The sequence below is a fragment of the Motacilla alba genome, chromosome 1, assembly GCF_015832195.1.
Source record: "Motacilla alba alba isolate MOTALB_02 chromosome 1, Motacilla_alba_V1.0_pri, whole genome shotgun sequence".
Classification (NCBI taxonomy): domain Eukaryota; kingdom Metazoa; phylum Chordata; class Aves; order Passeriformes; family Motacillidae; genus Motacilla; species Motacilla alba.
The window spans coordinates 46,825,922-46,848,551 of record NC_052016.1 but is presented as its reverse complement, the minus strand read 5'-3'; the positions used below and the strand labels follow the sequence as shown (position 1 = coordinate 46,848,551).

At 42.6% G+C, this 22,630-nt stretch overlaps 1 protein-coding gene across 1 annotated transcript; it reads right to left on the bottom strand.

Moving 5' to 3' along the window:
- Positions 1-124: 124 nt before the first annotated feature.
- CEP57 (centrosomal protein 57) lies at positions 125-22,328 on the bottom strand. The gene is made up of 11 exons (XM_038131599.1): positions 22,209-22,328; positions 17,147-17,303; positions 13,990-14,169; positions 13,549-13,670; positions 12,534-12,650; positions 7,927-8,004; positions 6,724-6,831; positions 6,488-6,565; positions 5,900-6,141; positions 2,284-2,428; positions 125-913 (listed from the first exon to the last, which is right to left on the bottom strand). The coding sequence occupies exons 1-11, from the start codon at positions 22,248-22,250 to the stop codon at positions 677-679; spliced, it is 1,506 nt and encodes a 501-aa protein (XP_037987527.1). The 5' UTR covers positions 22,251-22,328; the 3' UTR covers positions 125-676.
- Between the last annotated feature and the right edge of the window lie 302 nt (positions 22,329-22,630).

Here is a 22,630-nt window from a genome sequence, read left to right as displayed (position 1 = left end):
CCTACCCTACAGCATCTTCCTAAAGCAGGATTTCTGTAGAAAAAATAAACTTGATCATTAAGCAATGTAATTCATAAGCTACTTTGTTCCTTTTCTAAGCACTCAAACATCCACTCCCACTGATGCAATGTAGCAGAACAAGAACCAGGGATGCCTTTTGAAGAGAGCCCCACCGAACACCTTTGAAGGGGTTTTACCTGTTCTCCCTCAGACACTCCCAGAGATGGAGTCATTGCAGCTGCACACAGAACAGAACTGACAAAAGCTCTCAACAGCCAGGACTGCAGCACTGTTTTCACACAGGATGCATCCCAAGAGGCCTCCCAGATCAACAGCAGGAAATGGCATTGGCACATCACGTGCACACCAACCCACGTAAATGTGCAGTGCTTGGTGTGCTGGAACAAAACAGGACTGCTGGAACCATAACACAGGGAACTGGGGGAACCCTACTGTTAAGATTCACTGGCCATGTACCTTGAAAATAGAATGTGATTTAAGCTAGACCATAATATATACAATCAAATGCAGGGATGGAGAGCCAAGAGCCTGTAAGCCTGTATTTCAAGTGTGCTTAGCGTACAGTAGTCTCTTCCCCACAGCAAGAAAGGCAGCTGCTTTACATCCAGAATGTAAGTTTGGCCAGGATGCTTCAAGAACACCTCCTGCAGAAGAGTCAGTAGTCCCAGCTGATATCATCTTTCTGTAGAGAAGTCTGTATGGTCTGCATGTCTCTCAGCAACTGAAGATTTTTCCGACTCTTTTCTCCAGGCTTCACTTTGATGGGACCTGCATTCTTTCCTTTTGTGGTTATTGTAGTTGTTACTTTAACCTCATTGACTGGGAGCCTGCTGTCTTTTATTTGTTTAGCAGAAGTCTTTCTGGACTTGCATTCTCTCTTAAGTTTCTCTAGCTGAAAGAGAAACACAAAGAAAAACATTAAGAAGTGATCTTGTTTCAGTTTTATGTTCAGCAATTCTTCCAATCAGCTGAAATATCCCACCACTTATCTCACCCAGGAAAGCAAATGGTTGTTTCCAAGTCACACTGAACAATCAATACTTGATTTTCCTTACAAAGCATTGTTATATTTGCATCTTTAGAGCTCTGTTTCACTTACAGTGATCTACCTCCTCTCTAAAAACTGAGACATTCATTATGGGGGAACACTGCCATCAGAAATGTAACATAAAAAGATGCAGATGAAGAAAGTTGATTTCTCACTGTCACCATCCAGTGATTAAAAAAGAAAGCAAGGGTTTTTTACATACATACTCGTAATTTTAATAGCTAGTCACTGTCAGAGATGTAGCTTTGAAAGAATACCAGAGCTCTGCTGGGGTGAGAAGGTGGTATGGTACCACACTCAGCTCGGTAACATCACAGCACGTGAGTCTCAGTACTCCCCAGCAAAGACTGAATGGGGAACTGGACAGTCTGAGGTTCAGACACATTCATACACCCAAACCAAACATGGGTGGCTTGTGTAGCTCCCCTCTCTGCAGGTGGCGATGCTCTCCCCTTCTAGCTGACAGCATGCAACGATTTTCCTATACCCCTATTTTGCCAATAGCACATAGAGCATCATTACTGCTGAGAACCACAGCACATCTGCTTCTGTGCAGCAGTTCCTCTGAAGATCACAAGATATCAAAAGTGAGTAATGCTTCTAACAGCAAGCAGGTCCATTCTGGATGTCAGGTCTCAGCATGTGTTTTGTGTATAAGTTACATCAGGTGAGGGTGAAGAGTGGTTTGTATGAACTGAACCAGATTAAATACATGGGATTAAGCTCTTTGAAAGAAATTCAGTAAAATTAATGAAGACAAAAGAAAACAGGGAATCAGTATGTTTTATAGCTTTGAATGAAATGCTACGCTATCCAAAACATTCTGAAAGTTATAAAATAAGAAAACTAGGTATTTTGAGTCTTAAAAAATGCAAATCAAAACATAAATAGGTCATTTACTCCAAGAAAAGGAAAACTATTCAACAATGTTCAAGGGACAAGAGGAGTGTAAAAATGCAATGCGAGAACAGATGCGAAAGCCCTGTCCAGGACAGGGTGAAGAGTGTGCAGAAGGGTGACAGAAAGGATGTTTCTGCAAAAATACTGGGATGGATGGAGGTATGCAGACTAACTTTGGGACATCAAAGGTAGAATTAGTGCTCCTCTAGTTATTTCTGCTTTATGCAATTGCTGTTAGATTAGGATATAACATAAAAATCCCTGCTTAAGTCAGCAACTCCACATAAGTATGACCACAAGCAAAAGAAACTCACCTGCAAACGATGCTTCCGAACTTTGCTGATTTGGTCTGCCTTTGCTTCCATCCTTCCCACCAGTGCCTCAAGTTCCCTCTCCAGTTCTTCCCTCACTGTAGCACTTGGGGCCTCCAGGATGAGCTTTGACAGCTGCTGGTGATCACTAGCACACAATTCAGACAGAACAAGGCTTGCATCAGGTTCCATTGGCTTCTACATCTTGTACCCAGTTCAGAAATAACACTTCTAGGAAACCATAGCATCAGCAGCCAGACATGTTCAACACACCATAACAAACCAGTAAGAACAGTTTTGCTGGTTTGCAGCATTACTACAGTAGCACATCGTGGTGGCAGGCTGCTGCAACATTGAGTCTCAATAATTTAAGTAGCTTCCAACTACAAAATGCATATTCAAAATGACCAAATAACCCTTTGAGAGCTTGATCTCAGCACTCAGTTAATATTTTGTGTATCTGTACCTACTGCAGCTGTGCAGTACAGTAACAATTCATGTTCTGTTAACCAGGACAAGCAAAACATCCAGCAAAGCTGTCCTCTAATGGACTATTTGTCCAGATCCTGCTTTTGGCTAGGATAGAGTTTTCATTTTTAGTAGCTGTTATATTGCTGCGTTTTGGATTCAGTACAAAAATAATGTTGATAACACTGATGTTTTCATTGTTGCTCAGCAGTACTTACCCTAAGCCAAGGGCTTCTCAGTGTCTCCGGCTATGCCACTAAGCAGGGGCACAAGAAGCTGAGACAGGGAGATATCTGGGATAGCTGATTCAAACTGGCCAAAGGAATATTCCATACCATAGAACATCATGCCCAGTATTATAAACTAGGGGGGAGTTAGCCATGAGGGGACAATTGCTGCTGGGGACAAGCATCAATCAGCAGGTGGTGAACAACTGTACTGTGTGCATCACGTGATTTTTTACCTTGGATTTTATCTCTCTCCCTTTTTCATTACATTTGACTTTATTTCAGTTACTAACCCATCCTTGTTTCAGCCCATGGGCTTTTCCTTTTCCCCAATTTCTCTCCCCATCCCACCAGAGCAGAGGGGCAGGAAAGCAACTGCATGGTGCTTAGCTACCAGCTGGGGTTAAGCCAAGACAGTATTTTCTAGCACCCAACGTGGGCCATGAGGGGTTAATGACAGGTCTGACCGGAGTGTGTGACGACAAATCTTTTCTAGGCATCGTTGTATCGGTTGAGTAGCGGCGATGCTGGTTCATGGTGCCCCGGAATCCAGGGCCATGACATTCCTGGGGGAATGCGTGTCCTCCGCGCACCGCGGGAGCCATCTACTGGGCAGTCGGTGTAATTACACCTGGCTCCTTCCTGCTCGGCCAGCCGAGTCTGCAGAGACGCGGGCCCACACCTTCCCAACAGCCCCAGGCTAATTACAACAGCCTTGGGCAACTCGCAGGACCCCCTGGCAGCTCAAACCAGCGTGGTCCCAGTGCTAGGATCCAGCATGGTGCTGAAGGGGGGTCAGATCAGGGGAGGATTTGTGTCTGGGGGCAGCGAGCGAGCAGCTTGCGTGGGACTGAGTTGCTGGTCAAACCACAACAGAGAAAGCTACCTTCTACACTGAAGACAGGATAGTGAGGGTACACACCACAGGGAATCCTGAGTTCAACCTCTGGGACCGCAGGAAGAACATCAAGTGGGATGGAAAAGCTATGCCTCAACCCTAGAGGCACAGGTATGTGAATTGCAGGAAAAAAACAAGCACAAATAGGAATTCTTGCAGGAAAGTTGCTGCTGAAGTCTTCAGTGGGCAGTTCCCAGACAGTGGCAGGGCTGATGTTATTCCTGATCCTATGGAAAGGAATTCTAATTCTTTTTTATAGGAAATGGAGGATCCTACGGCCAGTATTAGAGGAGCCCTGTCTGAAGCCAGGTGCAGGAGAGGGATAACCACAACCAGGTTTACTGGACTGTGTGGCTCAGATGGCCTGGGCACATCAGCCCCGTGGGAGTACAAGGCTTCAGCAGACCCTGGTGCAGTGTACCCTAATGCCATCAGGCTGTACAGGGGCAGAACCCACTTGTATTTCTGGAGTGACAGGGGCATCCCAACACCTGATGGTCTTGGAAGGCTGAAACCAGCCGGACAAAATGACTGGAAAAATACTCCATTGAGACTGGTCCAGAGGCTCTGTGCACCCTTGGCAGAGACTGTCTTGGGCTGGGGCATTTTAAGGACTCAAAAGGGGCTCTCCACATAGCTGCCTTGGAGACAAAGGAAATGAAGCATCTGTCTACCCTGCCTTGTCTCTCAGAGGACCCTTCTGATGTGGGGCTGCTGAAGGTCAAACAACAAGAGGTGATAGAATGAATTGGGTTGGAAGGGACCTTAAAATCCTTGAGTTCCAAACTCCCTAGCATAGGCAGGGCCATTTTCAACTAGAACAGGCTGCCCAGAGCCCCATCCAACCTGACCTTGAATGTTTCCAGGAATGGGAATCCACACCTTTCCTGGACAACCTGTTCCAGTGCCTCACCATCCTCACCATAAAGAATTTCTTCCTAATATCTCATCTGGGTGTGCCCTCTTTCAGTTTAAAGCCATTACCCCTCAAGCAAACACTATACACCCTTGTAAAAAGTCCCTCTCCAACTCTCTTGTGGCCTCCTCTGAGCCCTGAAAGGCCCCAGTGAGGCCTCTCTGGAGCCTTCTCTTGTCTAGGCTGAACAAGCCCAGCTCTCAGCCTGTCTTCAAAGGAGAGGTGCTCCCAGATTGTCAGCCCTCTGATTGTCTTTGCTGGCCTCCTCTGGACTCACTCAAGCAAGCCCACATCCTTCTTATGTAAGGGGTTCCCCAGAGCTGGACAGCTCTGCAGGTGAGGTCTCTCCAGAGCAGGGCAGAGGGGCAGAATCCCCTCCCTGGCCCTGCTGCCCACGCTGCTTTGGATGCAGCCCAGGACACGTGTGGCTTTCTGGGCTGCGAGTGCACATGGCTGGGTCATGTCCAGCCTCTCACCCAAGTCTTTTTGACCCCAAGTCACTTCAGCCATTCAGCTACCCACCCACCACCTTTTCCTGCCCTGAAAGACTGTTATGACAGCTGAGTCCAAAGTCATGGACTAAGTTAACTCAATGGACTAGTAAAGGGATAGTCCACAGACTACAGAATGATATCTGTGTGTACCTACATCAAAAGACTGGAAAGGTGATGGTGGTTAACTGGGACATATTGGAAAGTGTGGAGCTTGGGCAGGTTGTAACTGGTACAGGATAAGGGGTGAATACTGCCCATCCCAACACGGGGGAGGGATGGGTGTGGGGGTGTGTGAGTGGCAGCAAGGTCCTGTGCTGGCTGGGTCTACACCACAACAGTCCACTGCACCGGGGTCATGACCACACTTCTGCATTCCTTCTTCTCAAATTAATACTGCTGCACATAAGCACAGGGCTGGTGTTCAGAATGTTTAGCAGAGACTCTTAACTGCAAGGAGAACTGACAGCCTCTGCAGCCAGCAAGACAAAGATTACATTCTAGAGCTTTCCTAAACTAAGAACTTTCTCAGGCAAAACCTTTCAAGTTCAAAGCAACAAGGCAAAAATATGAAACATCCCCATTCATAATCTGCAGAAGAAAATACACCAACACTCACAAACTCATCTGTCCAAATTCATCTTGTAAAGTCAACAACACTTCTGAGAGCTCTTCCTGAGACGAGGACGAGTCCATTGGCAGGGATGGCCTTCTGCTTTTGCAGGCAGGATAACCAGCACTGGTGGGTTTTGCTGGACTATCGTTCACCACACGTCTGTTACACAAAGCTTTCGTGTGATGTTTCATCAGGTGTAGCACGTGTTGCACGTTGGCAGTAACCGAATGACTGGGACTGGTAGACTGAAAGGAAAAGAGATTTCTTTTAAATGGGATTATCAACAACTTGGTAATACTGGAGAGCATTCAAAAGCAGTGCCACTTTTGTTTTGCTGATGAGAATGTAATTTTTGTTTGAATTAATATGCACTAACAAGAACATCTTGTCAAGCAGCATAGTGCAGGCCTATTTTTGGAAATACAGCTCAGCTAGTTGTCGATATCCAACAAGTATTTCAAAGACAATCTGTATGAAAAGTGCCAAAGAAAATTAAGAGATCTGACCACTGGGTGTCAGAAGTGCACCAACCCGAAGTCCCTTAAGGAGCTGCAGCTACTGGGCTCTAAGCTTTGGAATTAATCAGCTCACCTTCCCAGCCACAAAGGGTACATCACCCAGACACAACCTGTAATGGGGCTGCACTGTGGGATGTCTGACAGAGCATTTCTGGAAAGAAAGAAGAGACAAGTATTTAGCAAAAATTATACTAGAGCAAACACCCTTTCCCTTTACTTTGTAGCAAAAGAGGCAAGCTGCTCCCTGATCACATGCACACAATCTTATTCAACTCCTCAGTAATTGCCCTTCTCTTCCCCACATCTTACCTTCTCTGGCTGCTGCTTAGCTTTTTTCCTGGGCTGTCTTACTTTTGGAGAAAGCAGTGGTGATGCTGCTTGAATCAGTAGTCTGTTGGTTTCCAGGCCTGTCTGAAGCTGCAATTGAGGGAATAAGGGGAGTTACTGAAATTATATTAATAAATAATCAGAGACAGTGCAAGCAGAGAACTGCAAGAATTTTTAAAACACAGGCTCTCCAGAAGCAAGGGCTGCAAATTTCTAGGGTATTTTTGCAGTTGAAGGCCAACTTAAACATTAAATACTTCCTCTGTTGGCACTACTCATCAGTAATCCTAGTAAATTAGAGAATTAGCCTTAGTCCATTAGTCCCATGCAGGCAAGTGCCAAAACATCAGCTGTGCTTTACACTTGGCAAGGTACTGGAAGCTCAAGCCACTCAACCATGATCAATTGATCCCATGACATATAGTTACTAAGCAACTACTCTTTCTGTTCTATTAAATTTGACAGTAAAAAAACCTCTAAACAAACAAACAAAAAACCACAATAAACAAACTAACCACCAAACCAGCTGTTGAAAGAGTTAAGGTTAGAGCTTCCTGTCAACAGTGAGAATCCTAACATGCTTCACTGTTCAAGAGGCAGATAGGGCATGGCTTTAGAAATCGTGTCCTGAAGAAGCATTCAAAGCACAATTTTGCATTATTAATTTGAGGTACCCCTTTCCCCATCACACCAAACTTATGGCAAAGGTTACTGTTAGAGCCTAACACATTATGTCCATAATTCTTTAGCATACAATGAATGCTTAATGAACAGCACACTTTCAGGTTAGAAGACCAGCCAGCATCCTTAAGGGCTCACAATCAAGAGTATGTTGCCTCTTTTTTGCTTCCTTGTACATTTTAATTACTATTATGAACAAGGGGGCCCATTTACTGACTTTAATACATTGAAAGGTTCCCATGCATACTCAGTTATGGATTAGTCTGAATTTCTTCAGTGCACATGGGGTGATAAAAGGTTTCCAAAAAGTTCAGAGAACTTCAGAACATTTGGTACCTCAGGCAGGAGGAAAAAGAAAAAAAAAAAAAAAGACTGAACCCAGGATTCCACTATTCTGTGAGGCATATGGGGGGGCACTTTCAGTAAGCTTAGCTGAAAAGCTGATAAAAAGGAAGAGCTAATTACAGTGCATAACAGTACAAAAAAAAATATCCTGTTGGTTACCTCAGCTGCTTTTTCCTGAACAAGCTTCCTTGCATGTTCTTCCTCACAAAGCTTCTGTTCCAGCTCTTTCATTTTTTTCTAGTCAAAGGTGAATCAAAATAATAGTGTTACTAATGAAACCATTATTTTTCCTTCCTGAAGCCAACAATATTAAGAGCTTGCACAAAATTGTGAGTTCATCTTACAACTTAAAGATAAAGGGAGACTTGAGCATTAGAATGACTGCTGATGCTTTGCCTCTATAGGCATAAATACAGCAGTCAAAAGCTTATGCTTAACATTTAAATTGATTTTTCTATTCTTACTTTCACAATTGGTATCTGAAGTTAGGTCACAGCCAAATACACACAGAGGCTCTTTCTCTTCAATTGTAAAAACACCCTAGACAGTGGGCTGCTTTGTGTACATGATCCTCTAAGATTCTGTACCACAAAAGAGCTAACAAAGACATGTCATTATAAGGCAAGAGAAGACTTGCTTTATTTAGACCATTAATGGTATTTTTGCTAAAATCTGTAACTTACATTCTCACAAGAAAAGAATTTTTGAACATCTAGCCTCCTTCCTAATAAAGAAGAGGAAGGAAAGGTTGTATGATGCCCCTGAGATATCTTTTAAGTAAAACTGAAGTAATTTCATCTTTTTATCACAAAAGCTTTAAAACCTCTTTTGAAACTCTTTTTCAAAGGAAAAGGTTAACAGGGAAAGCGCACATTTCTTTGTAAACCTCCAAAAAGATTAAAGCATTGTTTAAACAAGATACTTTCACACTGGGAATTTCAGTGTTATTTGATAACTTTCTGGCTTTATACAGTAGTGAAAAAACAACCCAGAGCTCCAGTACCCAAAACAATTTCCCTTCTCTGCCCCCAAGGACTGATAATTCAGAGCCACTAATCAAACTTAAGGCAGAAAAGCATATACAGAGTGACAGCTGTATTTGTACACTTGTTTGTTTATAAACCCACTACACAGAGGTACTAAATATTTCAGTCCTGCTTTACTTAAGCATTAACTGCAAGAATAATCTATCAAGCTGTTATACAAAGGTGTTAAAAGGCAAAAGCCTGGATAAATATTGAGGACAAAAGCACTATATACAGGAACCAACTTTTTCTTTTGAATGAAAGAATCATTCTGATTATTTTTTGTCATTCAAAACAAAGGTATTCCAGATAACTTAAAATCATCTTCTGCCCTTTACAATTATTGGCACAACTCTTTATATCTATGTAGTCAGTCTCAAAGACCTTTTATTGACCTCTTAAGTCTGACAGAATTTTTAGTATGAAAATACTGAGGAAAATATTCTGTTTAAACTAAAGATTGACATTAGGCTGGGTGAAGGCTTTTATTCTGAAATGAATGAGTATTGCCTCAGCTACCTGTTCAGCTGCAGGGTGCAGCTCAAACTACACAGCAAGAACGTATCTTACTGTATCATCATCTGTGACAGAAGCTGTTAGAAATTATATATCCAACTTAGATTTCCTAAATAAGTTTTTTTCTTGTTTATACAAGGTGTTATGCAGATTACTGGACTGTCACTAAGAGAGAGACCACCGAGCCAAGAAAACAGACCCTGGCCAGCAGTGCTGGCCATCATGTAAGACAGCACTGCAAGGGGCAGCAAGCAGACTGCAGGTCAGCACAGGGCTGCCTGAACATCCACCCATCCACTAGGAGCCACTGAAAAAAACTTTATATTGACAAAATAGAAATAAAATATTTCAATGTCTATTTTTGACCTGTTTTCTAACAGAAAATGAATCTCATGAAACCACTCTCTCCTAGAACCCCAGAACTATAGGATGGTTTAGGTTGAAAGGGACCTTTAAAGATGACTTAAGCCCAAGGGACACTTTCCACTACACCAGGTGGTTGCTCAGAGCCTTCTCCAAACTCATGTTGAATGTTTCCAGGAACAGGGCACCTACCACCTCTGCAGACAATCTGCTCCAGTGTTTTGCCCAATCCACAGAATTGGGGGTTGTTGTTTTAAGTCTCACTGTCAGCATTAAGATCAATTACTATAAACTACAGTTGTTGAAAATGTCATCCACACACACATTCAAATTCTGGCCATCTGGCTGCAAACAAGAACACAGCCCAAACTGCACTTTTAGGGAACAGCTACATTTCTTACTCTATCTTCAGACACAGACATGTTCAGATCTTCTTGGTCACCTGTCCGAGAGTGCACTGCAGAACTACAGTTGAATTAAAGATGCCTCAAAAGCATTTCCAGGGTAAGTACTCCACATAAAAAGCAATCTCAGCATTTCTTTTTCACAGCCACTACTGACATTAGCAAATTACTTTAAGACCATACTTATAGGGCCAGGTAGTGTCTCTGGGGAGATTAAATGCTCTCAGTAAGACCCCCACACAACCTGTGCTCTGGCAGTGTCTGAACTCGGAGGCAGATACATCACTGGTCGCTGATGAGCCATCCCCTCACCACTTTCCATCCATTTCAGCACATCATGTATGAAACAGTCTAACTTCTTGCTTCACATTCAACTTGAAAATGTTCCTACAATCTTGCCACAACTACAGCAAAGATCAAAGAGGGAACAGATGGAACACTTCTGAGTAGAGAGTGCAGTCACTCTTTGAAGATATTCAGGTAATACCTATCACAGAGATGCTCACATATGAACATAGCATATAACCAGAGAGGCAGGCAGACCTGACAACCAGAAATGGCTCATAACTATATAATGATGACAAGAAAAATGAATTCACATCACAGCTAAATCCAGATTTATTTCAGGTGCTAGAATTGCTTCAAAATTGTGTGAATTTAACACTCAAGTCCTCCTAAACATATTTAACTGTGGCAGGTACTAATTCCTAAAGATAAAGAATCAAAGACCTCTGGCTTGATCCGGAAAAGAACACAAAAAGAACCATAAGGCTGAAATTATTTTCACTAGCCAAGCACAAGACAAACAATCCAGTCTCACCAAACTTCAGCTACTACCAGTCAAAAACTTAGTAAAAGCCTTTCAGAGGGAATGCCAGCTGCTGAACATGTTATTTCAACTCTAACCCTGGAGGAAATCACTGCTACTTTCAGAGTACAAGATCCAGGAGACTCCTATTTCTCTTTGCAAGTGTTTGGCCTAAGTAAACAGTGCAACCACTTGTACTCTACAATGGCAGCTCATCACAACAGGGGGGTCAAGATCTTAAAAAGCTTGTTGTAGCTGCTTTGGCTCAGGGACTTCCAAGAATAGTTGTAGCATCTAAATGTCCTTCAGCAAGCCAAGCAGATAAAGATTTACTACCAAACATCTCCTTATGTACTTCTGGAGAAACACCCTCTATTTCACTCCCTGAGGTAAGAGCTGGTGTGCAGGGTGGCAAGCCTATGATTTTGACAGAATCCAGAACTGCCATCCAAAATACCACAATCTAATTATCTGCTACCTGGTCCTTTTTGGGGCAACAGGGAAGAAATTTGCAGAAGGAAGCCTCTCCCTGGTTAAGCTCTCTGTAGTTTCCAGGCTTGGGAGACTTGTGGTCTCTCTTACAGCAGCAGAAACAGGTATGTGGATGGAGCATCAGAGGCCAACACCGCAGAGGGTGCACAGAGATGTAGGGGGTTTGTGTGGTAAGGCATTGGTAGCCATGGGGCTACAGGGGGGGCTTCTCTGAGGAGCTGCCAGAAACTTCCCCATGCCAACAGAGCCAATGCTAGCTGGCTCCAAGACAGACCCACCGCCGGCCAAGACTGAGTCCAACAGCAATGGCAGTAGCACCTCTGGGATTACAGACAGGGAGGGGAAAAAAACCTGGTGGGGAACTGCAGCCAGAAGCAAGGAGTGAGAATATCTGAAAGCAGAAGCCTTGCAGGCCCTAAGGTCAACAAGGGAGGGGGAGAAGGTACTCCAGGTGCCAGAGCAGAGATTTCCCTGCAGACCATGGTGAGACTGAGTTTCATTTCTCACCATAAAATTATAAAAATTCAAGGGTGAACCCACCACAACAGAATACGACCAAACACAGTCACATTGAGTTTGCAGAAGCTACTGATTCAAATAGAGTCCTGAAAAGGCAGACTGATTCAAACCCACAAGGAGTCACCCAGTGCTAGAGGCCTTGCAACAAGAGGCCACAGATGTCTGCAAACAAAATAACTAGTAACAATTGTTATTCTTAAGAAGGAGGGCTAAGAGGAAAAAAACCCATCAAATTCATACAACTCGAGGTGACTCTCGATCATAACAGGAAATAATTGCTAGCATTTAGTAGCATGGAAAGCAAGTCAAGATCTTAGGAATGACTGCAATCTTACAATGCCTAGGCATCAACTAAGCACAAAAGAGGACTGTTAAGGCATAATAAATAATAACCAACAGACTGTTAAGGCATAATAAAACTCTAACTCTCACAGTGCAGCGCCCCAAAGCCTACCTGGACATGTACACCTCCAGCAATAACATCAAGTTTTCACAAACCCTCAGTTTAAAATAAAGTTTCGTTGCTGTCTTACTCTAAAGCACCAAGTTTTGCTCAGCTCCGCTATTGCCATAAGCTATGAAGTACAGATTACAATAAACAAGATAAATCTGATACAGTATCCAAGACAAATGACAGACCTCTGCGGTGGACTGCATCGTAGTTAGTCTGCTGTACTCTTTTTCCAGTATATCCAGCTTTTCCAATTTAGACTGAACACGAGACTGGTCAAGAAGCCGATCTCTCTCCAAGGAGCCCTTGAAGGGAAAAGTGAAAAGAAAAACAATTATAAGCACAAGAAAACAAGACCACCTATAGTAAGCATCTTTGTAACATCTTTGTGTCTGGAGCACAAAGGACGTCCACTAACAGTCCAAAGGAACTACTAATTCCTCTGTGCAATTTTAGATGGTGCCACAATCAGGAACAAACTGCACCATTGGTCCACCTGTGTTGGGGAACCAGATATTTAACCATATCTGAGAGAGCATTCTGCAGTCTCTCCTTTCTCCCAGCTCAAAACATTTAAAAAAATTATGCAGAAATTAGAAATAGCTTTCTCGATTTTTTTTTCTTCTGTTTAACAGACTGAAATAGAATAGCCACAGAGACCAATGAACAGATAGCTCCAGGCAACCCATATGCCTATAAAACAAAATTCAAATTCATTTTAGATACAGGCAAAATCCCAATCACTGAGATTGGGAATGACTGGGTGATGATGGGAAATAGAAATTTTACTGCTATTTCTACAGAATCAGTATTTCAGCCCCAATTCAGCAAGAGCAATGCTAGTAAAGAAAAATCCCCAAAGGCCTGAAGAGTGTAAACACCAAAGGGAGGTTCTTTCCCAGTGGCACACAGGTATAACACTGGAGGATAAGGATGAGCTACTGCAGTAAGCCAATCATGCAGAAGCAAACAATTCATATTAATGCCAGAGCCTGCTACTGCCTTAGAAACAGGTGCTCAAAGAAAATACCAGGGTCATGAGAAGACTGGGAAATTTAAGCAGGGAAGCTATTCATACCTAAGAATATGAAGGCCAGCTGAAATAGACTCACACTTAAAGATATAAAAATTACAGTAACTATGAAAAATCATGACATAATTAATGTCTTATGATTTAACGCTGAGATAGTTTTGGGAACACACCTGTTTCTCCAAGAGATGTGACTTCTCATTTTCTGCATGCTGGATCATTTTTTTCATGTAGTCCAGCTGTTTCTCTAGAAGTCTGCATCGAGACTCAGCAGCTGCCAGCTGAGTAGTCAGTTCTGAAGATAACAGAAGGCAGAAAGTAGAAATCATGCATCGCTTGTTTCTGGGATTTTTTTGTTGTTGTTGTTTTCAAGACAGTTTCATAACAAACAGGAAAAGGACCATCTAAGAAACTTATATATTATGCCTAATGAACTTTTGTATAAAAATCCCTGAAATTAAGAATGCCTTAAAATTCTTTCTTTGTAACTCCCCATGTCACTGCAAATTAGAAGATGCTGAACAAAGTAAATTAAAATTGGTTTATGCATTTATAGGAATCAAGCTTCATCCACATCAATGTTTTATAGTATCTATATACACTTTGCAAACAACCTTGATTTTTCTTTGACACTTCAGTCTTGTCCCGTTCTTTGTGTTGCATTTGTTCACTCAGTGCTTTTTTAAAGTCTGCAGTTTCCCTGCTGAGGTGTTTTACATTCTCCTCTGCCTCAAATCGTTCCAACTCCAGTTGATGAATTTTTTCCTGGAGATTCTTCAGAGCAGAAAATATTGCTGCAATTGAACAAGTACCTTTTGTTAGATACCACTAAATTACCACTTCAAGACAACATTAAACTTGAAATGTTATTATAAAAGCATGTTATGTAAGAAGGTCAGAGTATTCCTTAGCAGCATCCAAGAGTCCTTCCAGGAATTAAGACCTGTTTCCCTTTAAACCATAACTGATTCTAAAACTAGTTTCAAATAGATGCCATTAGTGCACACCCTTCACCTGACACAACTGGGAAAGATATAACTATTCCCCAGAACAAGGAATATAAACATTGTGTCAATTGTGAACAGAGTATCCTCTGACCCTTTATCAAAAGGAAATGAAAAATCACAACTAGATAGTTAAAACAGCAGCAATTCTCCATATTAATATTATTCCTACCACAGCAAATACATGAACAGTGTTCCCATGAATGGCCACACAGCATAGTAAAGGTTAACAATGAGAAGGGCTATAAAGTGCTTATAAATAAGTGGACTTCTTTTTTTTAATTCTTCTGGTTTTTGTGTTCCCCTCCTCCATCTAAAAACATACATCTCCTTAGTGCTGAACCATTTTGTCTTTCTGCTGCACTCCCAGCTTTACCACAGTTAGTAAACAAAGCCTTTCTATATTCTTCACCACAAAAGGAAAAGCAGTTGTAACAGAACACACATCACCTTGCAATTAGACCATCTGCTGGTAATCTGATGTATTATTACCTGTCTCTTAGCCGGGCTGTTTAATTCTGTGAAGGGAACCATAACCATAAGCCCTTTCCCCTATACAGTGCTGCTGAAGTTAAACGTAAGAACATCTGTACACACAGCTCAAATAACAGACTAATCTGCAAGGTCACATTAGCCCACTCCTTTGTGCTTAAATCCACTCCAGAGAAAGAATGTACCTGTAATAAAGCATGCTTGAGCACTAGAAGAGTTGGGACTGCATATTGGTTTGTCCATCAGATAACCCAAAAAAAAAAATTAAAAATACTATCAAATCTTGAAGTGAATAACAGCACATGACAGCATCACATCAATGCAAACCTGTTAAGAACATAAGAAGTGGCAGAAGCAGTCACAGTTAAGGCAAAGTTACTGATAATTTGGCCCTATTTGCAATATCAGAATCACCAGTGCACCCTCTTCTGTATTTACTGTTCCTAGGATTCACTTGAAATGGGCATAGCTGAAACAATGAATAGGTTTGTTACTATTATTGTTAAAAGCTACATTGAAATCTCAGTATATACAAAATAATGACCAACAAAACACAACAATGAAGCAACTCAAGCAGTGAATAGATAAAGGTGAGACCCAACAGGCCAAGTATTATTCAGGCATTCCTGTTAGAGTATTAAAGCCAACTGTGCATGCTGACACACAAACAACACAAAGACATTAAACTCACAATAAACAGAATTTACTATACTCAATTTCAGGATTTTTCAATAAGATTTATTTAATATGGGGAATGGGAGGAGCAATGAGTACGCTCAAGAACAATCAAATCAATTTTGCCATTTGAAATTAATTCCAATGTCCTTAAATTTACTAAAATATACACTCCAGAACATTTCTGCATTTTTAAAAGCTATGCAAAAAGATAAACATACTGGATCATTCACAAGTTGGATTAAATTTTTAGTATATACTCACATTCACTTGCACTTCATTTAAACATTTTTTGAAAATAAAAAATTTGCTAGTTTCTAAAACGGGATGTAATTTTTCCGATTGTCTTCCACCACCCATCCTTATTTCAGAGTTGGCAGAGTCACCATTAGAAAAAAAATTGCCAAGTGATAAGTTGGAAGTCAAAACTTTATTGCTAATGCAACATGCAGCACACTCTACAAAAATACACCTGCGTCAGTAATTCATAAGGAAGCTCTTTCCTGCACATCCAATTTTTCATCTGTAAAGATTGTTTTAGTTTTGTGTCAACAGCACTCTCAAAACTGATGGCCTTGAGAGTACATACTGCATTTTAAATAGTGCTGCAAGAGCTGAGATTTCATCCTTAAGGTCATTAACACACAAGTCCCTAGTAACTCAGACATAAATTGTTATTGGAAGAGGGACTTGAGGCTACCATCCAGATTTTTTTACTTAGTTTGGGTAATGTTAGGATTCATCCTAAACATTTCTCACTTTTCTCCATAAGGAAAAAATATCAAGCAGTTCATACCTTTAAGCCTCCATAACACTCCAGTCTTACAGGGAGCATTTCTGCAATGACCCTGAGCCAAACAGCTCTTCAAAGGATCGGTCCTGCTCTGGTCTCCCAACTCCCCATGATGCACCCTGTATGTACCCCAAGACAGCTCTGGAGTAAGTCTCGCTACATGACAAGCTAATTCACTAAAACAACAGAAAACTAACCAATAGTTTTTTTGTTCATGTCCAGTATGGGAAGTGAGGGAGAAGGGATAGCCAAGAAACAGTAAGAATAAATGGGAGTAAAATTGCCTCTATTTTTGGTGTTGTGAGCTCTCAGTTCAGCACATTGCTGAAGCCTTCTCTGTATCCTTTAAGTCTTCACTGATATGATAAATACTCACAACATATCCTTCGTCCATGACAAGCCTTCCAATTTTAACAGGACCAAACCCCTTCTTTTGCTCCAAGCTATTCTGAGGACTAAAATCTCCTTATTTCTAACTCAGCTAGGAACTCAGGAGAGGAAAAGTTGAAGGAGAGGAAGACTGAAGAAGGGACAAAAGACCTGAGTAGTTCATGAATTTGTACTGACAGACAATTTTACAAATCTCTACTACCAAAGAGGAGCATATTTCTCCATTTGTAAGATGACCTTTATCATCAGGTGCTCTTTGGAAAGAGAAGTGCCAAGGACCTACAAAACAGGTGACCCGGACATCACTGGGAATTGATAAAAGGATAAAAAGACTGCAATCTTCATAGGTGTGGAAGACATACAGTATTCTACCACGATTTGGAAACATGTAGGAAAACAACTTTGCTGAGCTATTACCTCTGCTGTGGCTTTCAGGATATGGAACTACTGGTTTCCATGGGGAACGCTGCAAATCTGAATTAATAAATGGCTTGTGCCTTGGATATTCTATAAATGAAGTTGAAGAGAATCCATCTGTGACTGATGCAGAGTTCTGAGTGTTGCGCAGATCATCCTGAAAACAAAAAGCTGTTATTCAGCACATTTGTCTCTTTGTCACAACAACAAAAATAAAGAAAAGTAAGATTCTATCAGATGATGTGTAGAAGGACTGCTACAGGAGACTCATCTCAAAAGCTGTACTTCCTTCTTTATAGCCTTAGGATGTGTCATTTTACATCCAACTCCACAAAAAACAGTATCAAACTGAAGAATGTCTTTCCCATACTAGTTTCTGATTTACACTTTTTTTTCCATTTGCTTGTACTGCCTACTACTTACTGGGAGAAGGCAGCCCACAATCAGTTGGAAAACTGGTTACATTTACTGCATGAGATACCGCACTAAGGTGGCCAAACCTGATAAGGCATACCATGGTCCTGCACCCCTGATGTAACACAAGAGCTCACTGACTCCACAGGGAGCACAGGACACACTGCAGCTGGGAAGGTGAGCTGAGAGTCCCACTCCTGCAACTCCACTTGCTTCAATTAATTTTCCTTATCTTTCCATTAGTAGTTGGAACTTCACAAGACACATCCAGATGACTTTATGCTACAGCTGATTAGTGGTATCAGCACAGGAAAACCAGCAGATCACAGCCAGGATTCCTGCCTCTAAGCACTAATGTACTCTTAAATCAGCTTCAGACTGTTCTGAAAAACATGGATTATAGAGATCGTGGATTTCCCAGCAGTCTGCACCAATTTTGCAAACACCTGCTGTGCTTTGGTTGTGCAATGACCTGAAAGGACCACCCAGCTGGGAATATGCCCTTCTGAATAGAAGAGACATGGCAGAACTGTGTGTTTATGGTTCTGACTCAAAAACTGTCTACCTGGCCTAAGCCTTATAATCTGTACATACACAAATTTAACAAAACGCTTATTTTAAACTTCTCTCAACTGCACCTATCACTAAACATTTCAGTGATAGAATTGGAAAGCACCCTAAGAAAGGTGGGCTGCAGGCAGATGTAAAGCTCCTTCAGCTTCCCTGTTCATGAGTAAGTAAAAGGAGCAATTGCAGATCTTGGCAGGGTGTTTTTATGTTTTTGCATACCAATCATTGGGAGCATATCATGACCTAAATTAAAATACAGAAAGTATTAAGTATCTCATAGCAAATTACACAACAGCCCAAAATGCATTTCAAGGAGTCAAGTATGGGGGAAAAATTAAGAAAATGTTTAAGTTATTTAAAGCCAATGCACAGCTGATTTCCTCTTATAAACACAGCGATTCATTGTGAGCAAGAAAATTAGGATCCTAAGTACTCTGAATGTATCAATTGGTGTTTCTAAGCACAGTTTTATGACTGCTTTGCAGTTCATGTTCATAACATTTTCCTACACAATATAATGGCTTTTCTCAGAATAACTGCATTTGCACATACATTTTCTACCACAGAAAGCGAATTAAAACACTAATCCCAAATTAAGAATATTTTCATAAAACTATTTTTAACAGGTGTTTTATGCATAAACACATTGTTTGACAAGCCTCAGCAGCCTCACAAGTCTAACCAGAACACATGAATCCATCTGATCAAAAGCCAGTTAGGTGCTGACATCAAAAATGCCATCAGCATTGCAGGGCATGGCATTGATGAGCACAGAATACTAAGACCAAATGATGGAGTGAAAATGAACCAAGCAAAACACAGCACTTCTGCAGCAGGCAGTACAGGAACAGCAGCAACGTAAGCCTCAGCAACCACTGACTCAAATATCAATATCCTGTCTGCTACTGATTCTAGCCAAAGGTACCCCATCAAACAGCCAAAACAAAAAGGGGAATCAGCTTGAAGCCAAAGTAGGGCTGACAGCATCACAATCCTTCTAGATGCAACCATCATCTTTTATGTCTTTACCTGTAAAGTCCTGTCTGAAAATTAAATCCAACTGCATAAAGACACCAAAGTAAAGGAATTCTCTTTGTTTTTACTGCCATTAGTAACATTTTTCTAGCCAACGGCAGACTAGCTGACAGAAAAAGCTGGTGTACTCAAAGTCGTGGAGCACCAAAGTAACACAAGGCAAAGCAAATTGAGGCTTTTGACTAGTTACGTGCTTCTAAATTCCACCTGGATGCAGGCAACAAGCAGTAATTTGAAGAGTCAGTAATAGTAATTAGAATAGTGTAATAGTCAGTACAGATACCTGCTTCAAATAGCTACTCAAAAAATTTGTGCTGAATATCATCTAATTACATAGGCAATCGTTCTTTTTTCAGTCTAAATAATAATTTGCTACCACATATATTTTTCCTATCTATTTTTAAGCAAAAGAGTGGCTTATATTCCGTTTCATAAACGGTGACTTTAAATAATTTGACTGAATACTTTGGGACAATTTAAGAAACAGCATCAAGGAATCTCCCTTCGCAAACCTCAAACATCACAGTGATTCTCTGCTCTTCTCCCCTATCTCTCAAATCATTAAAAATCACTGAAATTTGTTCCTGCTCTTCGAAAGTCTCACAGGGAGTATCATGCTCTGATGCCCAGGAAAACTGTGAAAAATTAAATAAGAAAAACCCAGGAAATTCTTATATTCTGAATCTCAGCTAGGTCATGTTTGCTAACTACATCTCCTCTCTTTCAGGGTACTCCTCATAGTCTTTAAGCCACACTAAAGCCTCAGAGTAATAAATGAAGAAGCTTAACAGTCCACAAGGGGCCAAGTGCATCCTATTACATAACAGAGAGCCGAGCACATTTTATCTCCACAGGTCAGAGAACACTGCCTTCCAAAACTCATGGCTTTCACCACTGCATATCAGCTGCCTACTCAAGCAGCTAGAAGGGAATATGAAAAACACAGACCAGAGATAACTCAACACATCACCAGCACAGGGACCTCCCAAAGCTCTCAAAGGCTAAACACAGTGGTGGGGGAAAAAAAAAAAAGACAAACTCATACAGAAAGTTTTTAAACCAGGGATTAAATTAGAATAGGTGCTATTGCAAGTTCTCATCTGGCTGCTCACAACCAAAAAAGAAAGAAAAAAAGCTTAATACCTGGCAATGCTTTAAGTGACACACAGTAGTCTTTGCACACAGTTAAAAAAAAAGAAAAAAAAATAACCCAGGAAAATTATGTAGGGAATGGGGAAAAACCCAGAATAATGAGATACTGAATGTAGTGATTATAAAACATCCGAGTACCCAGTTATTCAAACTTCCATAGCCATTTTGAAAAGACAGTCTCAATTAGCAGCCTACCATCCCTCATTAGTGCACTAGGAAAGCAGGGAAGGAAGGACAGCCCCTATCACCCACAGGCCAAATTAAATCCTGGCTGTGCCTCCCTGATATAGACTGAGTCAGGAGCACTCTACATTTCAATAACATCTCTAGTTAAAAGCAGACATTTAAGAAGTTAACTTAGTTAAGCAATTACATCAAACGGGGAGGAAAAAAATGTTGTCACAATACAGTAATTTTTGTCAACTATCTGCCATAGCGTGCCAGATGTATTAAAAGCAACTATTTTCAAAGTTCAGAAAAATATAAAGTTAGAGATTGTTTCTTTTTTTGAACACATACAGAAAGTCTACAGTAGGCAACTTTTTCCCCCAAAAGTTTTGTTTGGCTAACCAAATTAATTAAACAGCCTACATTTACCTACAGAAGACTAAAACAAGTCTTCTGACCTTGTTTCTCCAGGCATGCTAGAAACAATTTTGGTCAGGAAAGGAGATAGGAGTCCTCAAATTCCTCTTTGCTGGTCCAGGTGTAAGCATGGGAGCACACTGCAAGGCAGGAGGCACACAAAAGAGACCCCCACAATGGGCGCTCAGCACCCAGCCAGTGAGACCCCAAACCATGAACCCCCACGAGAGTGACCTCGCACTGCGTGCAGGACATCCCACTGCAGCCTTCTCACCATCTCTGCTCCTCCCAAGCACCTGTAAGACACAGTTTCCCACGCGAAAAAAAGGAAAAACATGGCAAAGCAACTAAACCTGCAACTTATTCCAGAAAGCTGCGAACATCGTGCCAAAACTTCAAACAAGAGCCCCAGCTGGGAATCTGTCTGAGGCATCACGCCGGTGGAGGCAGGCAGCCTCCGTCCAGAGCTCAGCACAGGCTCCTTCCTCGTGTCACCTGCCGCCAGCTGAGCCACGTGTCCCGCTGCTCCGCCACACCCTGGGAGCAACGCGGGCACGGGAATTCTGGTCCCCAGCGTGTATGCAGGTGGCCACCTGTCCCAACCCGCCAGGGGCTCCACACACGCCTAAGGGCACGGGCATCGACTGCAGCTAAAGCTGAGCTTAAAGCAACGCTGCCAGCCCACAAAGAGAAAGAAACAGACGCGCAGCTCTGCCCCGGGAGCTCCGGGCTCGCCTGGCTGGCCCAGCAGTGCACAGCGAGAGTCGGGCTGGGCCCGCCTGCCCGCCAACAGCTGTGCCCAAAGCTGTGCCCAAAGCTGTGCCCAAAGCTGTGCCCAAAGCCAGGTCACGTCTGGGAACAAACCAAAGTCAGCGATTTATTCCCATTCACTTACAAACAGGATCTCCTGACACTGGTATGGGGAGAGCAAGAGGGTTGGTTTCAATAGCAGAGTATCTCTTTTTCTGTCGCTTTAGAAAACGTGTGTGAATGCATCATAGGTTTACACATACATATATGCAAATTTATACACACACATATACACATGTATATACACGCACATAAATGTATACATATATACACACACAAAAACGTGCATACGCACACATAAACACCTACATACACGTGTAGATACGCACACACACACACAGAGACACATCATTTAACAGACAAGCCACCTTCCACAGCCTGTACGGCTCCCGGCAAGCAAGCCGCCGGCCCCGCACGGCCCGGCCGCTACCCCTCGTATTTCACAAGCCGCCCGCCCGTCCTGCTTCTCACCGCGGGGGCACCCTCCGAGCCTCACCGTGAGCGGATAGCCGCTGCTAGCTGCCGCCATGTCGGCCATTAGGGAGCCCGCTCCAGCCCATGTCACTTTAAGGCTCGGCACCCGCGCGGCGGCTCGCTGGCTCGCTTGACTGCTATCCCAGCCTGCCAATGAGAAGGGAGAATCGCGTGTAGGTCCCGCCCCGTCTTCCTCTCGGGATCGATTGACGGGGCAGTTATCCAATAAAAAAAGAGCGAGGGCGCCGCTCAGCCAATCGAGACGGACAGGCGGCGGGCGGGCCCCTGAAGCCAGCGGCGCGGGCGGGGGGGCGGCGCGTGGGCACGCGCGGAGGGCGGAAGAGGCCGGCCTTTGTCAGAGGGAGCCCCCGCGCCTCGGCCAATCGCAGAGCAGGGGCGCCGCCGCCGCCCGGCGCAGGGCAGGGCGCCCGCGGCGGGATTGGC

Bases quoted from the DNA above. Each gene is read 5' to 3' on its own strand.
- CEP57 (XM_038131599.1), bottom strand. From the start codon at position 22,250: ATGGCCGACATGGCGGCAGCTAGCAGCGGCTATCCGCTCACG. The intron at 12,651-13,548 runs GTGTGTTCCCAA...TTTCCCTTCAAG, and splicing joins CACATCTCTTGGAGAAACAG to GGCTCCTTGGAGAGAGATCG. The intron at 914-2,283 runs GTGAGTTTCTTT...TTTCTCTTTCAG, and splicing joins TTCGGAAGCATCGTTTGCAG to CTAGAGAAACTTAAGAGAGA.